Below are 17,224 nucleotides of genomic sequence, written 5' to 3'. Positions count from 1 at the left end.
TGAATACATAAATAAGCCCTTGATAATGAAACCTTGACCTGTTCTCTAGCACCACCATCAGGACAAACTTTTACATTAAAATGAATTTATCTTGAACAGTTTTCATTCAAATCCACTCAAATTTACTGACATTAATAACCACTAGAGTCTTTCATGCAAATATTTTCTAATTTAGGGTGCACATTTGACTCTCAGAATGAACACCCCCCCCTTTTTTGTTTTTATGTAATATGGGGTTATTCACTATAAAGTCCTCTGTTTCAGACACATCTACCTCTACGTCACCTCTACTGTGAAAGAGATGTTCCAAAATTAGGATATGGTCTCCCACCCCATCCACATCATGTATTTAGTCAGAGTGCTCCAATACAGTTCAGGCTTTTACTTTCAAAGAAAAAAATCCAAAACAAGCCCTCGGAGGACAAACCTCTTGCCGTATGTTTGCAGTCATCTCGATCACCATTTTATTCAGGAAAAATTACATTAAAATTCGCAATCTGGATCTCCATCCATTTTCCAACTCACTTGCTCCTGTTTTACAAGGTCGCGGGGGTCTGCCGGTGCCAATCTCCGGCTCTCATTGGGTGCCAGGCGGGGGTACACCCTGGACAGGGCGCCAGTCCATCACGGGGCCAATCTGGATCTAATCCAGATAAAACTCTGTGAGGTAACTGTGGGACCAACCCGACATAACTGAGTCAAATTTCATGAAGATCGGTCAATTATGAACCGAGAAGAGAACTTTGTAAATTTGGCCAAAGATGAGAAATAGGGAATTTTGGATTTTTGAATCAGATTATTGATCCCCTCCAAATATTAATGGAATCTTCCATGGCGTCTATCTTTGGTTAAAATGTTGCCAAAATATTATGGTAGATTTACTGACTGTTTATAAAGTTCTAGTGCAGACATGTCAAATTTTGTGTGGCCCCTGACATGAATGTCCAAAATTACATAAATACACAAAGCAGCGCAAAATACCAAAAATGACTAAACACACTGAAGTAACAATATACGAAGCGATAACCGAAATACACAAATTATTCCAAAACATACAAAATAACATAAAAACAAAAAAAAAAATGACTATAAAAATGTACAAAATGACAATGAAAATGCATAAAATGAGTGGAAATATACATAATGACACACACACACACAGAAAAATACATACAAAACCCTATACTCTTTTCTTTTGCTCATTGGGCGTCTTGTTTTGGCAAAATTTAAAGCGCTCCAAAAAATAGACATTGGGTGAATAACACCCCCTACTGGACTGATAAAACAAGCATTACTGAATCTATTGACATAATGTAATTGCTTTAAAGGCTTGGGCATTGGAAAATTGATTTTGCACCCACTGTAATACTATTGTGCTTAAAAAATTTTTAGAAAAAATCATAGAAAAAAGTGATACATTTTTTTCTTCGTTTTTTGCATTTGAACACATTTTGTTTTTGTTTTTTTTAATTGAAGTAATTTTTAATTGAAAATATATATTTTGTGATTGAATCATATACACAAATATACCTCCACAGGCATACAGGCAATCTAAATAACATTTATTATAATATTAACATTTTTAATCATACAATCATTATCATTAACACTCAGAACACTTTGGATTACAACATGCTCAAAGATGATTGTGGTTTTTTGAACAAATAAGACCAAAAAAAAAAAAAAAAAAAAAAACTTACATACTGCAGCTTTAATAAGTACGGAAGAGAATTAGGGCCACAAAAAAACTAAACAAAAACAAAGCCAGTAGTGGAAGAAAAAGACTAAAAAAAGCCCCACTACTGACTTTGTTTTTTTTTTTAGTGGCCCTAATACTCTTCCGTAAATATGAAATCTGAATCATTTAAAAAGCAGTTTTTTCCCAGGCCTGTCTCTATCCGTGGTGCTGATTGTGGATCACGTGACCGTCGGTCGGCGTGTGTGTTTCCGCCTCTCGTTTCCATTGTGTGTATTTTCTGCCTGACCAACAAACCAAACCAAACCCAAACAGCTCGACCTGCACTTTTGATTCACCGTCGCAAACAATGAGCCGCTAACAGCTGCTGCTCTTCCTCCTCTGCGCCATTTTTTTTTTTTTTTTTCCACGTCGACGGCGGAGAGATGGACACCGAGTTCAGCAGCGGCCTGGAGAACCCTCTGTACGGAGAACTGAAGGTGTTCTGCTCCAGGATCAGAGAGGCTTACAGCCAGCTCAAGGAAGACCTGACCCCCTACCGAGATGACCGCTTTTACAGGTACACACACACACACACACACACACACACACACACACACACGCACGCACGCACGCACGCACGCACACACACACACACACACACACACACACACACACACACACACACACACACACACACACACACACACACACACACACACACACACACACACAGACCAGACATTACAAATGTGTTTTTTTTTTTTTTTTTTTTTTACAAAACATCTCTTAAATCTTCAACCATGGACTCCACCACTGAAGGTGTGCTGTGGTATCTACAACATTTTATTTATTTTTTGAGCAAAATTGATCCACCTGACTGAGATGTTCATTTGTGGATTGGATTACAAGCCCGATAAAACAAGTGTCAAACTCGAAGCCCGGGGACCAAATCCGGCCCTTCAAAGCATCCAATTCGGCCCCCAAGTGAAAGTCAAAGTGACAGAGAAACCATTAGTCATTGTGTAAATCAGTGGTTCTCAAACTTGTTTGGTTCAAGTACCCCCTGCCTCCTGAACAAATGTATTTCTATAGTTTTTATCATTTACGCTGATGTCATCTCCCACCTGGTGTGGGACAAAGACCACTTTGTGTGTGTGTGTGTGTTTTTTTAATGTCATTTTGTGTGTTTTTGGTCTCATTTTGTTGTGTTTTGTCTGTTCTTTTTATTATTCAGTATATTTTTTTTCTCTATTTTGTGTCATTTTGTGAGTTGCTGGTAATATTTAGTATGATTATCATTTTTAACTAAAAATAAACATCACAGAACCCCATATTTTTACTAATTTCATTTGCTAATTTTCCTCTTTCTCTCTTTCTCTAGAACTTTTTCTAGTGCCACCGTGTACCCCTAGTGGTACACATACCCCCATTAGAGAAACCCTGGTGTAAATAACCAAATATTTGTAGTCATAGTTTCTGTTATATCTCAGTCACACTTAAAGCTGATACCCAGAGTTTCTGAGAAATGAATGTTTATGTATAATTTCTTTTGAAATTATAAATAATTATACATAAATACCTTACTACTCTTTTACTATGGTCTACTGCCGGTGGTCATTCATATACATTCATGTATATTAGTCCCTCCTTTGTTCTATAGACCCCAAAACAAATGGAAACAATCGCAGAGTGCGCCCAGCCAATAGGCTTTGACTTCCTGTTTTTGAGACTGTCAATCAAAGTGAATGTGGAATTGTGCACGGAAACAAGGCCGCGCGTCACAACAGCAAACAGATAAATATGATTTTGGCTCTTACCTGACCCATAGACCTATATCAATGCGACCTTGTTATGTTCCGCAATGTGCGTGCAGAAAAGCAGAGGCGTGGCTTCTGGTAGATTGCAGAGGCAGGTGGAGGAAGTGGAGCTGTTATGGGCGGGACATCGACACGTTTCTCAGAAACTTTGGATATCAGCTTTAATACACACATTCAATGAAACGTCACAATATTTGCAGGGCTCCCAGTTTCCCCTTGCATATAGAACATTACGACAGTCATTTCTAATCACAAATTGTTAAAGAATTCGCAATTATTTTTTTCCGAAAACCTGCACATTTTCACAATTTATTCAACAACATTTCACCAAATTAAACCAAAATTGGTCACAAAACTTGGGTATTGTCGGTGCGCTCCATACTTGACATATAAGCTCGGGCCCAACAAAGTTGAAATTAATAATTTCTCCAATAATTCCACTAGAGATCAAACTGGTCTGTATTTGTCTCCTTTACTAAAAGGAGTTTGACACCCCTGTGGTAGAAGATAACATGGGATGTTTATCAATTTTGATTTGTAACCACTTACATTATTGTGCACTGAAATAAGTCCCACTAATGGTTTGGCTTTAGATTATGGTGCACGTTGGAATATGATTATCATTAACATTTGTACTCATGTGGTCAAACAAAGCACCTTTCACTGGTTTAGGACTGGAATCCTCACACTGTTTTATGCCACTTACCATCAGAACCAGTATAAACTTCCTTTGGCTCCTATTGTTTGGTAGACGGTGGTACCAGTTAGCCTTTTACTGCGGTGGACCTGAGACCTTTTTTTTATGGAGTTTGCATGTTCTCTCCATTGGTGTTGGAGATTTCCTTTAAAAGATATGTTCATTGATCACTGGAAGATACAAAAAGTTTGTTTTTGTGCTTATTTTCTTGTTAATCCACCATATGGGTAGCAACTGTACTTATATAAATATTATTGCCACTGTACTTATAATTATGGACACACTTTGTGTTTATTAGAACAGATGTTCTGTTGTACAGTAACTCATTGGTGTCCAAGTCCAGTCCTAGAGAACTCCTGTCCTGCTCATTTTAAATGTCTGACAGCTTCATCACACCTGTAGCTAATGTTCCATTAGGCTGCTTTGCTAAAGGCTAAAAAAAAAAAAGACAAGCTACTTTTTACAATCATTGGAGGCAGGGTGAGGAGGCCTTTAAAACATACGGGACACTTGCCCTCCAGGACTGGACTATTCTAGATGTTTGTCTCTTTCAAATATAATATTATTACCTCATATTTTCACTGGCATTCATTTATTTGTTTGTTTCTCTGTTAGCAGGATTACATCAAAAGTACTTCATGGATTTTGACATCATTTTATTCAAAAATACACCTTAGGTCATGGAACATTCCATTTCATTTTGGAGGGGATCCGGATCAATATACCAATCGAACATCTTTATGAAATTTGACTCATCATTTATCTCAACGAGTTTCATGTGGATGGGATCCAGATTGTACATTTAATTGTGATGTTTTTTTTATTTTATTTTATTTTTTACAAAATGGGGGTTCCCATACATTTGAACCTACTGTATCATTATTAATGGGGATAGACATTTCTTACAAGACTTTAAAGTGTGAATGTCATCGTACGAGGATCAAGATCACTGATCTAAATAACTGACAATATCGTTTTCTATTTTATAGGCAATATAGAAACTTACAATAATGCCTGTAACATGATATATTTGATTTATTTTATATCTTATTTTATATTAAAATACTTGTTTTAGGGGTTGCGGCTTTCACTACTTCTCAGAACTTGAAAACGCACAGTTAGATGATCCCTAAAGTTTGCCCTAACTCAGGTCTTTATTTAAACAAGCCACACTACAGAACTCACTCACACGTGCTGTCTTTTAGGGGAGAAAAAGACAAAAGTGGCACATATTGCGCAACTGTTTGCAGCTAAATGTGCCTGTGTGGCATTTTGCATCAGCAAATTTTACCCAGAATTGTCTTTTTGGGAAGACTTTATATCGTATATTGCCATTTTGGGCAACAAAAAAAAAAAAAAAAAATATATATATATATATATATATATATATATATTGAGATATGAGTTTTGGTTAATATCGCCTAGCTCGAGTTTAGTCATTTATGTCTTTTGGCTTTAAATTTGTATTTTGATTTTGAGATTTCATTTAAAAATCATCAGGACTTAATTCTTAGAATTCTGTCTTAAATCACAGAGTTATTGTGTTATTTATTATTTATAAAACCAAGTATCTGTGCTGAAGGAAAAAAAAAGGGAACAAACATTATTTGTTTAATCAAATTTTATTGACAAATTGCAAGTTTACAAATCAGTAAAACTACATAAAGGGAACAGAGAACAAAGTCAGGGAAAACATCACTACTAGGAATAAAACAAACACAGGCATCACAGTATGTCACTTGAAGATGAAGGTACATTTTTGGTTTTTCAAATACTTTGAAGTATTCATATAATAACTAAACTCAATTAAGAAAATATGAAAACGTGGAAGGAGTTTTGAGTATTTTTATTTATGAATATGGAATTTAAAAAAAAAAAAAAAAAAGGAATAAACGTCATATTGGCCCCGCCCACACGATGACGTGTACTCCAGGTGTCGCAGTCTCAAGTCTTCCGACGCGGATGTAGCTAATATTTTAAACCTTCACTTTTCCGTCACGGAGACAGAGTACCGAGAGAAATGGAGCTGTAAGTACACGAACACTTTCGTTCAACGTTGTCGATATGTAGAGACTTTTATTGGTGCTTTTATTAACTCTGCTGAGGTGCACAGCTGTTACAGTTAGCCCACTGTTAGCACGGATGCTAACACTCACTGTTGACATCGTCACTACACGCACACACACAGACACTGACACAGACACTGACACAGGCTGGGTTTCTCTACGTGTGCTTATCCAACGTGTTTAACAGAACTTTCTCTACTTTCTGTGTCAGACTGGCTCCCATGCGGCTCTACACTCTCTCCAAAAGACACTTTGTCCTGGTCTTTGTAGTCTTTCTGATATGCTTCGGCCTCACTGTCTTCATCGGCATCGCAGGTTTGTAAAACAAATAGAAGTTAAACACTGTGCAAAGATGAGACGACATGTCAACACTGCATGATGGAGGGACTGCATTAGTCATTTAAAGATGACACGATAAACCAACCGGTCTGTGGCTCAGAGCTGTCACTGCTAATATTTACACATCTTTAGTCACATGTGGGGAATACTGAAGGTAATGCTTTCCTTTTTATCCAAACATCAACGTTTTTGATCATTTATAAAGTGTATAATTTACTTTACATCCAAATCGGCCCGCAGGAGAAAGTAAAAATGACTGAGAAAACTGTGTTAATGACCAAATAATTTAGTTGCAAAGGGGTGTGAAATATCTGGCAAATTTTCCAAAGGAACTTAAGTTCAGTAATTTTGGTAATATTCCAAAAATAGAAACTTTATATGTGAAATAGTTGTTGAAATTAGGCTGAAATTGGGAGTAATTTTAAATCACTGTATCACATCCAAACACATTTTGGCATCCTTGTAAAATAATACACTTAAAAAGAAACAAATTTCAACAGTTTTATTTGGAAGTAGAACTTTACAACGACTCGAGCATTTTTGAATTTGTTACAAATTCAATATAATATTTGCAGAGGTTGGCAGTTTTCCCATGCTTGTATTCCACGATGGAAGTCATTCTTACTCTCCAATTGTAGCTCAATCCTTAAATTATTCGACAAAATGTACCTAAATTAAATAAATATAGTTACTACCTATTGCTTGAATATTGTTGGTGCCTTATATACAGGGTTCCCGCGGATCCTTAAAAGTCTTAAAACTTGGCATTAAATTTATGAATCTACAAATAAGGCCTTACTTGTCATTAAATATCTGAGCTGGTGCAACGTGTCACTAATCCTGATTGCTCTGTATTTGTAACACAATAAAACAAACATGATCAAAACACTGTTTTAATAGTTTTATGCCAACATGTCTTAAGTATTACATCTGTACATGTACCCTCTTCCTTATCAAAATTAGCTTAAATTGAGAATAATATGGAGTTAGCTCAAACTAACAGCGCAACTGAGTTGTATGTTGAATTGAATATTCATGAGATTTGCCATTACTAGTTATCTTTGCTCAGAGAAAGTTAATCCACTCCATATTCTCTCATCCTTGTCTGCACCGCTGACCTTTTGGGTTTAAAGCAGGATGCGTCAAAGATGTGGCTTGTCCATGCGTTCTTAGTGATGCTACTTTTTGATCCTTAGATTTCAGCTCCTCCTATTGTTGTGAAACAAAATTCACCCAAAATGTTTTTTTAAATAGATTTGAAGTATTTCCACAATGGGAAAAAATGTACTCGCATCTTACACATTTGAACCGATACGGTACCGAATCGATGCCCCGGTAACAATTTTTTTGTACTTTTGTGTTTATGTGATAATAAATGTTACATTATTTAACAATATAATCTAAAGAAAAATGAAATATTTTAACATATTTATTTATCAATGTGTAAATATTATAAAAATACTTAAAAAAAACATTGCAGTTGTTTTACCGATGTTTTCAACATGAAAACCCTAAACTACAACTACCCAGTGTTTTTTTCTTAATAATGCACATATTAAAACCTGCTCTACGTACACCTATTCCTTGTACTTTCCCCTCTGGAAAATATGTGGGATTGTGCAGAATGCTGTAGTTGAATTCGTTGATCCGAGGCTGTCAAACTGTGCACACACCGCACAGCCTGTTATGCATACAAATGGAGAACACACAACACACACACACGGCAGGGAGCAACGACACAACAATAACAGACTTTATCAGCATATTTATATTTTGTATGGTCCCTCTAAAATGCTTTGCACTGCACACCGATTGTACCAAAACATGGTACGGTTTGATTTCACATGAATCGGTACTCTGTAGTACGGGTACTAGGTGTACTTCACTGTTAGGGTTTTACTCTACTACTACAATAAGATGGACATATTTGTGTTTTGTTGTTGTAGGTCCAAAGATAATTACAGAACAGGAACACAATGGTGATCAGTTACTGATGAAGAATGTTTCAGTTAAGGTGAGAACGTTTCATTTTATAGGGTTCCTCAAGCACTCGTTAAATATTATTGTTCTCTCACTTTCACTAAGTGATGCTGTAGCATTGAGTGTATGTGTTATAACGCTGTGTATGTTGCGTTATAACGCTGTGTATGTTGCGTTATAACACTGTGTATGTTGCGTTATAACACTGTGTATGTTGTGGTATAATTGTGTGTTTGCAGACTGGGCCCTTCAATCTAGTGTCTCCTCCTCTCACCACCTACAACCAGCAGCTTTGGCTCACCTGTGTGATGCAGGCTGAAAACAGCAACTGTAAGAGAGAGAGAAAGACACACACACACACACACACACACACACACACACTATTAACAGACGTTACTGTTTGTGACAGTGGGAGATTTCAAGCAGCGCTTTGACATCAGCATTGAGTTGAAGGGAGTGATGCAGGACGCCAGTGTGACACACATAAACACTGCTCTCCACAAGCCTCGGACGCTACACTGTGGTGCTGTAAGTGTTGAGCCCCATCCATCCATCCATCCATCCATCCATCAATAAGTTGGGCCCTATAAAATCTATTTCATTTTTTTCCAAATTCTGTTTTCCACATTAATTTACATTTATTTTTTTTTAGGAATATTTATACATTTTTTCATAAAATATTAGTTTTTAACTCCTGTGAGGAAAAAATATAAATCATAATTAAAAAAAAAAAAGAAAAGCATAATTGAACAAAAATGTATGTGAAAATAAATAATTTAAAACCCGTGTGTAAGCTATATTGATTTTATTTTGGTGTCATGCACATACGTCCTCAGCCCACATGGGCTTATAAGGCACTGAACCAAAATAAACAACAAAAAGATGGCTACAAAAACAGTGACAAAGAGTATCTAACCTTAAACATTCTGCACAAAACTTCTCAGACACTTGTCTTTTTTTCCTACGCTTTACAAATAAAACAGGCAAAAGTGTCTTTACAACCAACTCATAATTTTCCCCTCAGGCATCCAAAAACATCTGGATTAGACAAATGTACACGTTTAAATAACACATTTAGTAAATTAAAATAAAGTGGACAATACAGGACAAAATTAGACTCACCCTCCACCACTTCCAATTAAACGGTTGATATAAGTTTGACTGACGTGGATTATTCTGACTGCTCATTGTTAATTTTTTATAATCATATGTCATATAAAGATGTATGAAGTGTAGATTTTTCACAATCTCCCAAATTTTGTTTCCGTGTCTATTTACTTGTTTTTGTTTCATCGGCTTTCCCTGATCAGATGTTATTACTTTAAAAAATCATGCCAAACATGCTTAATACAGTTAATTAGTATTATCAGAATCAACTTTATTGACTAAGTAATGTATTGAATACACACGAGGAATTTGTCTTGGTGAACTGGTGGTTATTAGTTTCATATTCCTCCACGGAAATTGTGCCAAATGCAACAAGTATTTGCGTGAGATTTGATGTCTGTCTGATGTGTAGCTACACATCCGACCACCTGTTTTACGCTAGAAAATTGCATGGAAATGTGATATTATCCCAGTATATGTTGGTGAGGGTTAAGTCCAGCTATTTCCATTTCACTAGGCATCACATTACATCATAATTTGCACGAGAATTGACATTTCCATCTCTGACCATCTGTTTACGGTGGAAACATTTGCATGTAAATGCGTGATATTGTCCCAAAACATGCATGTGATGTTATATTTCCTGTTGTATTGCAATTTGGACTGATTTTGTTTGAAAAATGATTAAAAAACAAAAAAAATCAACTAATAATAATAATAATATTGCCATTTTTGTTTCAGCAAGCAAATTCCGTTTTTTCTGTCTGTTTTCTGCAATAATGGAAAATAGGAGCCCCATTGTTCATTATAAATGAGTTCAGCACTTTACCCACACACTGCTGCACAACCTTGTTTACATTCACTCTAAGCAGCCCTCACTCATTATTAATATTAGAATACTTAGGTTGTAGTGTATAATATAGTATATAGTATAGTAGGGCTGGGCGATATATCGAATATACTCGATATATCGCAGCTTGTAGTCTGTGCGGTGTTGAAAATGACCATACCGTTAAACTCGCGGACTTTTTTTTTTTTTTTTTTTTTTTTAAATATCTTAGTGGCATTATGCACAAAAGGTGCACTTAAATTTAGTGTTGTTTTGAAATGTCATCTTAATGACAACATGCACAAAAGGGCACTATTTGTTTTTAAAATATTGTAGTGGCATTATGTACAAAAAGTGCACTTTAATTTTGTGTTTTGAAACGCCATGTGAGTTGCATCCTGCACTAATGTCTTGTTTTGAAATGTCTCTGTGACAATTTTGCACAGAACGTGCACTTTCTGTTGACAATTTTATGTTTGAGCCACTCACTGTTTAATAAATACAGTTATGTCAACTTTGACTTAGTTGTGATATCCCCTTTTTTGCATGAAAGTTTAAAATTGGCATATATTAATGCAGTATGATCAAGAATGTTTTAATGTAGACATATAGAATCATCATACTGGTGTGATTTTGTGCATCAAAGTATTAATTCAAGGGTAATGCAAAATATCGAGATATATATCGTGTATCGTGACATGGCCTAAAAATATCGCGGTATTTATAAAAGGCCATATCGCCCAGCCCTATAGTATAGGTTTGGGACTCTGTTTTATTGTAGTGATGTTAACATCGTAGTTTCTACTGGTTTAGGACTCACAGTGATGTAGTTTGTGTTTGTCTCCTCCTCCCTTACAGAAATGTGATGAGATCATTGTTCTCCATCTGGCGTATCTGAACTACACCCAGTACCAGGTGGTGGTCACATTCAGAGGCCTTAAAAACACCACTTATGATATTATGGTTAAGTTTGTGGTGAGTCAACACTTATTTTTTTTGCTTCAACTATTGGAGGACACGTTTCTCACGTCCTTGTTTATTTTCATCCTCAGTGGAAAACTTACAACCCAACGTTCTCACAAGTGGAGATCTGGTTCCGGTTCGTCTTTGTGGTTTTGACCTTCGTGGTAACGGTGAGAAAAATAAGCTTGTTGTAAATGTTGTAAATGAGTGCTTAATCTCCCTCTGTGTACCAGTGCTTGTTTGCTCACTCACTGAGGAAGTTTTCCATGAGGGACTGGGGCATCGAGCAGAAATGGATGTCTATTCTTCTTCCGTTGCTTCTACTGTACAACGGTGAGAATCCCTCCTTAGCGTGCATGTTCTTTATTATAGTATATTCTCTACAGTCAGATTATTCTCATTAAATAACAGCTAAATGGATAAAAAACTTGTTTATTCACGAGTGTTTCTGGTATTGTTACGGTCCCATGTAGGGATGTCACGATTAATTGTGGCGATTAACTTCACAACTAATTTATCATAACAGTTCCTAAATACTCAAAATTTTCAGAAATGTAATTTCTGTTAGTGAACATTTACTATTATTACTTTTATTATTATTACTATTATTACCTCCTGTTGCTTTCTCCCATTTGTATTGATCAAAAGGTAATACAGGCACTTTCATTTTCTATGAATTTTTTTTGGTAATGTAACGTAAAAATAAAATTAAAAGACCAAAATAATAGATGTACATTTTATTGGGACACATACAGTAAGATTAGACAAAAAAAAAATTAAGATTTTTAACTGACATTCCCCCTGAGAATTAATGTTTATATTTATTTAACTGTATTTTTTATTTATTATTATTATTCACTTGTTAAATGAGATTATAATTTTTTTGTTAATGTATTATTTTGTTATTAGAGCATCCGAAGATGTAAATAAGTGAACGTCAAGACCTTTGAGGAGTGTTCATGTTATTTTTATTATTACTATTCATGTTAGTGTGAAATAAATACAATGTAAATATAATCGTGATAATTATAAATATTTATTTGACAATAATTGTACCAAGAAAGTCTGTAATCGTGACATCCCTGTTCACATGATGATAATGTGGATGAATGGTTCCCAACTGTTACAGTATTGTGGTTTGTGGTTTTTTTTATTTGTACAACTGTTTGTGTTTGTTCCTTGTTTTCCAGATCCTTTCTTCCCACTGTCCTTCCTGATCAACAGCTGGTTTCCTGGTACATTAGATACTTTCTTCCAGGCTCTTTTCCTGTGCGCTCTCCTGCTTTTCTGGCTCTGTGTTTACCACGGCATCAGAGTCCAGGTGAGATCAGCTTTCTCTTCTTTGTTGGTGTTTAACTTTGCTTTTCCTGACTCATGTGTTTGCTGCTACAGGGTGAGAGGAAGTTCCTCACCTTCTACCTTCCAAAGCTGGTCATCGTCGGCCTTTTGTGGCTCTCGGCCGTCACACTCGGCATCTGGCAGACGTGCGTACGACTATACACAGCCTGGATGAAGAGCGTGTGTGTGTGTGTGTGTGTGTGTTCCACCCTGAGACATTTACTGTTTGTTCTACTTTTCAGGGTTTACGAGCTACAGGATCCAACATATTTGTACAAAGTGGATATAGCCAACTTTCAGGTCAGACTTGTGTCTTGAGTCGAGCTGGAAACACTTTGAAACGTGCTTTTAATGGAGTATTGTGTTGGTTTCTCCAGGGAATGAAAGTGTTCTTCCTGATAGTGGTGGTTCTCTACGTTCTCTACCTGATATTCCTGATAGTGCGAGCTTGTTCTGAGCTCAGGAACATGCCTTACTCTGGTATCCATTCCTCACACACCACCACACCACATTCACTGTGATTAACACAGTGTTCACACAGTTTCCCTTCCATCAACAGATCTGCGGCTCAAGTTTTTGACGGCGCTGACGTTCGTGGTGCTTGTCATAAGGTTTGTTATTAGGAATAAAAAAACTAAAATAAAAAAACACCGATATAAATTTCAAAAGTTCACGAAATAAAACCAAGTAAAAAAGTTTTAAAGGAGCACAGCAGGATGCTTTTAATGCTGTTGTCTAACTTTGTGATTGAATAAGCATATCCTATAATAAAGCACATGTGTTGAGTGTTTATAATAATAGAAATATATTAATACTGCTTAATTTAAAAAATTTAAAGTTACAGGTGATTCCTGAAAATTTCAAGCTACATTTTGGATTATTTATTATATATTTTTGGCAGGTCTCAAAACTTTTGTTACAGAAATTAGAAATAATTTAAAAATAAAAACAGTTAGATTAGTACATTTCTTTTCATTTTTTTTTAATTTGTGAAGCAAAAACCCTTCCACACGCTGTCTCACGCAGTCAAATAGTTTTTCATCAGTCAGATTTGTCACACTTTTATTATGCTTTATTGGGAATTTTTTTATCATCATATCACAAGTATCTGATATTGTGAGTCCTATGTAGATGCTATTTCATATCGTATGGTGATTGTTATACCAGTCTTTGCCGTTTTAAGTTTGATGAGCGTGATTTTCCTCCTCTTTTCTTCAGTATGGTCATCCTCTACCTGAGGTTTGGTGCCAAGGCTCTTCAAGACAATTTTGTGGCAGAATTGTCGACTCATTACCAAAACTATATCCTTTGAGTTGAGTTTGTTTGTTGATTGATGTCGTTGTGTAGGATGAGGAGGATTTTCCTTTATTCCAGACTTTACCAGCTGAATTTTTATCCTTCTACGGGCTGCTCAACTTTTACCTGTACACGTTAGCATTTGTGTATTCACCTTCTAAAAATGCCCTCTATGGTAAGTGATAGAATGAAGTCATCATCCAAGATTTTCACTTTGTTAATTTAGTAGTTTTTCTTCATCACTGGACCTTTAAAAGTGGACTGAAAAAGAGTGAGTGCGTTTAAATCAATGGAACGAAGGTGAACTTTCAGGTCCCACCTGTGCCCATTGCCCCCCCCCACATAATCCTGACAAATAACACATTTTCAAATGTATTGAACTAACGGTAAAAAGGAACTAAATTAAATCAATCTGCATAAAAAAGCAAATGTAAAAGTGCAGTTGTCAAAATTGCCGGAAATAACAAAACATTGTTTGCAATCTGTGACTAAAAGCTTAAGACAACAAAAAAGGGAATTAATTGTTTGAGTCAGCTATTGAAAGTTTAGTATTGTTCTCCATGTGAATTACATGCCAGTGGAAATCATTGTTTTTTGCACTTTAGTTCCACGTTACCAAAGCAAATCCCCAAAAATTGTATTTCAACAAGTTGTTAGGAATATGAAGCCCAACATAATACACAAAAGAACTCCCAAAACACACAAATGGCAGCAAAATTTATAAAATACACAAAAAATTGCCAAAATACACAAAATGATGCATAAAACATAAAATGACAAAGACAGACACAACAAACACTTAAACAAACAAAATGACTACAAAAACACACAAAGACAACAAAACGTTACAGAATACCTCCAAAGACACAAACTGTTAACAAAATAACAGGAAAATACAGAAAGTGACCCCAGAAACACACAAATCAACAACGAAATGCAGAAAATGATGGAAAAATGCACACAGTTTAAACAAGAACACAAAAAAATAAAAACACCCATAATCACTCAATCACCCCTAAAATACAAACTGAGAAAACACCAAAACCACAGACAAAGATGCTCTGATTGATTCATTTTTCTAAATGCTGACATAAATGTTAATCATGTGACCAACATTTGCTTTAAAGCCATTCCACTCTTCACTTGTTGATGTTAAAACATTTGATTATTTCATATATGTTTTCTGTTCCCAGACTCCCAGTTGAAGGACAATCCAGCGTTCTCTATGCTGAACGACTCGGATGATGAAGTGATTTATGGGTATGTATTTGGCACCTTGAGCTACTGCATGTTATTAAACTTTAACACACACATGCCTTTGATCCTAAAGGAGCGACTATGAAGACATGCCTTTGCAAAACGGACGTGCCATCAAAGCAACAGCAAAGTACCAGGATGAAAGCGACAGTGACTGAGATGCTTTTTTCATCTCCTGTTTTGCCACAAACACACTTTGTTTGCTAATATGAAACGGTGACTGTATGTGTACATAGGTATATTTTTAATGATTCCATGTCTACTGAATGTACTGTACTTTGGAAGGGTGCGGTTTACCACTATCATTTCTTCACTGACAAATATCAATGCAAAACATTGCTGTTTTTACCAGTTTGAACCAACATCAGCAGCATTAAAATGTCAGCTATGGTTATTATAAATGATTGGGGGAAAATCACTCGTTTATTGCCTTGTTTCTCCTCTGTGCTGTTTACATCATTTTTGTTTTAGGGTTTTTGTGAGAATACCCATAATTCCATTAGACACAGCTGAAGTTCTCTGTTCACTAGAGCTGCAACTTTATTATTGCACTTTTCAAAAGTCTTATTTATTTCTGCCAAGACATAAAGATACTTGGTTTGTGGATTATTTTTCAGTAAATGGATGTTTAGTGTCTGATTCTTTTCTTTTGCCAACATGTATATTTCTCACACTACTGGCCAAATATATGATGCCTTTGCTAACATATGATTATTGTTTCGTATTCTTCCATCATTTAAGTTTGGTGCCAATAATAATAATGACATGATGTCTTTTATTTTCTCAAAGTGGAAATAGTGAAAGATTAAAAAAAGAAAATCATGTAACCAAATGATTCTGTTCAATTTCTTCTTTGGTGTTATGTCCAAAAAGTGCCTTGTCCTAATGCCACTCCTGTATTGTCATATTTGTAAATAATTTCACTTTAAGTGTCTATTAATGTTTTGTTGTGAATGTGTCGGATAAGGATTTTTTTCTTTTTTTCCTCCATTTTTAAAGTGTTTGAAGTACATTTTGCTTTAAAAATAAAAAGCTGTACATGTATAGCAGCAACATGTCCTCTGTAAATAAAGCCAAGTATATACTGTATGTACATCTGCATGGTATTTGATCTACATCGATTAAAGTGAGAGCATCGTTTTTATCAAACTAACCCGGCAGTCTTCATTTTCATTAATTTTAGTCAAGAGTCTTGACTAAAATACAACTTGGTTTTAGTCAAAATGTAGTCATTAGGCCTATTTCAGTTATAGTCTTGGTACAGAGTTAACTAAAATATAAAGCATAAGAGTTTATGTTTACATTTGGCCATGTATTAGCCTGATAATGGATGGTATTAATGCTTAATGTAAATACACAGACTAGATTTGATGTGGTCGATGTGTAAAACCTTATGAGCCGCCTTATTTCCACAAACACGACTATTTTGCTTCCTATTGGATCACTTACAGGCTTGTCCCGCCTTCCCCACAACAAAAGTACTTTTGATTGGATAAAAAGCAATTTCCCCTGGGATTAATAAAGGAATTCTGATACCTTCAAAAAAAAAGAAACAGTTGTGATGGATTTCATCCCATGTGAACATAGTTTAATACTTATTAATTGATTAAAATATCAATATATTTGATATAATTTTCATTCATGTGTTTTTTTTTTTATATCTCATAATCTCGATATTGCAACGTAAAAAAATGTCGATTAAAAAACGTGAAGAAAATGAACAGGTGCTGCCTTGTTTTGTCTAAAACTGCCTGGCCCCAACCATTGCTGCCCAGCAGCTATAAATAGTCTTACTTCTTCTAAATCAGTGTTTCTCAAATAAGGGTACATGTACCCCTAGGGGTACGCGATGAGAGA

General features: G+C 35.6%; 1 protein-coding gene across 2 annotated transcripts; it reads left to right on the top strand.

Moving 5' to 3' along the window:
* The first annotated feature begins 1,926 nt into the window (after window positions 1-1,926).
* tmem181 (transmembrane protein 181) lies at window positions 1,927-16,520 on the top strand. 2 transcript variants are annotated; one of them, XM_028440242.1, is made up of 17 exons: window positions 1,927-2,255; window positions 6,470-6,573; window positions 8,544-8,611; window positions 8,817-8,907; window positions 8,987-9,105; window positions 11,372-11,488; window positions 11,566-11,646; window positions 11,710-11,809; window positions 12,667-12,797; window positions 12,869-12,960; window positions 13,057-13,114; window positions 13,192-13,294; window positions 13,374-13,425; window positions 14,033-14,115; window positions 14,196-14,285; window positions 15,304-15,370; window positions 15,441-16,520. In XM_028440242.1, the coding sequence occupies exons 1-17, from the start codon at window positions 2,122-2,124 to the stop codon at window positions 15,523-15,525; spliced, it is 1,575 nt and encodes a 524-aa protein (XP_028296043.1). In that variant the 5' UTR covers window positions 1,927-2,121; the 3' UTR covers window positions 15,526-16,520. The 2 variants fall into 2 exon arrangements, with proteins under 2 accessions (XP_028296043.1, XP_028296044.1); XM_028440243.1 differs by lacking the exon at window positions 1,927-2,255 and adding an exon at window positions 6,087-6,220.
* Window positions 16,521-17,224: the final 704 nt, after the last annotated feature.

Source organism: Gouania willdenowi, chromosome 24, assembly GCF_900634775.1.
Source record: "Gouania willdenowi chromosome 24, fGouWil2.1, whole genome shotgun sequence".
Lineage (NCBI taxonomy): Eukaryota > Metazoa > Chordata > Actinopteri > Blenniiformes > Gobiesocidae > Gouania > Gouania willdenowi.
The sequence above is the reverse complement of the archived record's forward strand: the minus strand, read 5'-3'. Positions and strand labels throughout refer to the sequence as shown.

What these genes read in the sequence shown, in the direction of transcription:
- tmem181 (XM_028440242.1), top strand. Translation starts at nt 2,122, where the DNA reads ATGGACACCGAGTTCAGCAGCGGCCTGGAGAACCCTCTGTACGGAGAA. An exon ending in TTCGTGGTGCTTGTCATAAG is followed by an intron (nt 13,426 to 14,032) that starts GTTTGTTATTAG and finishes TCTTTTCTTCAG; the next exon opens with TATGGTCATCCTCTACCTGA. An exon ending in GTCGACTCATTACCAAAACT is followed by an intron (nt 14,116 to 14,195) that starts ATATCCTTTGAG and finishes TCCAGACTTTAC; the next exon opens with CAGCTGAATTTTTATCCTTC.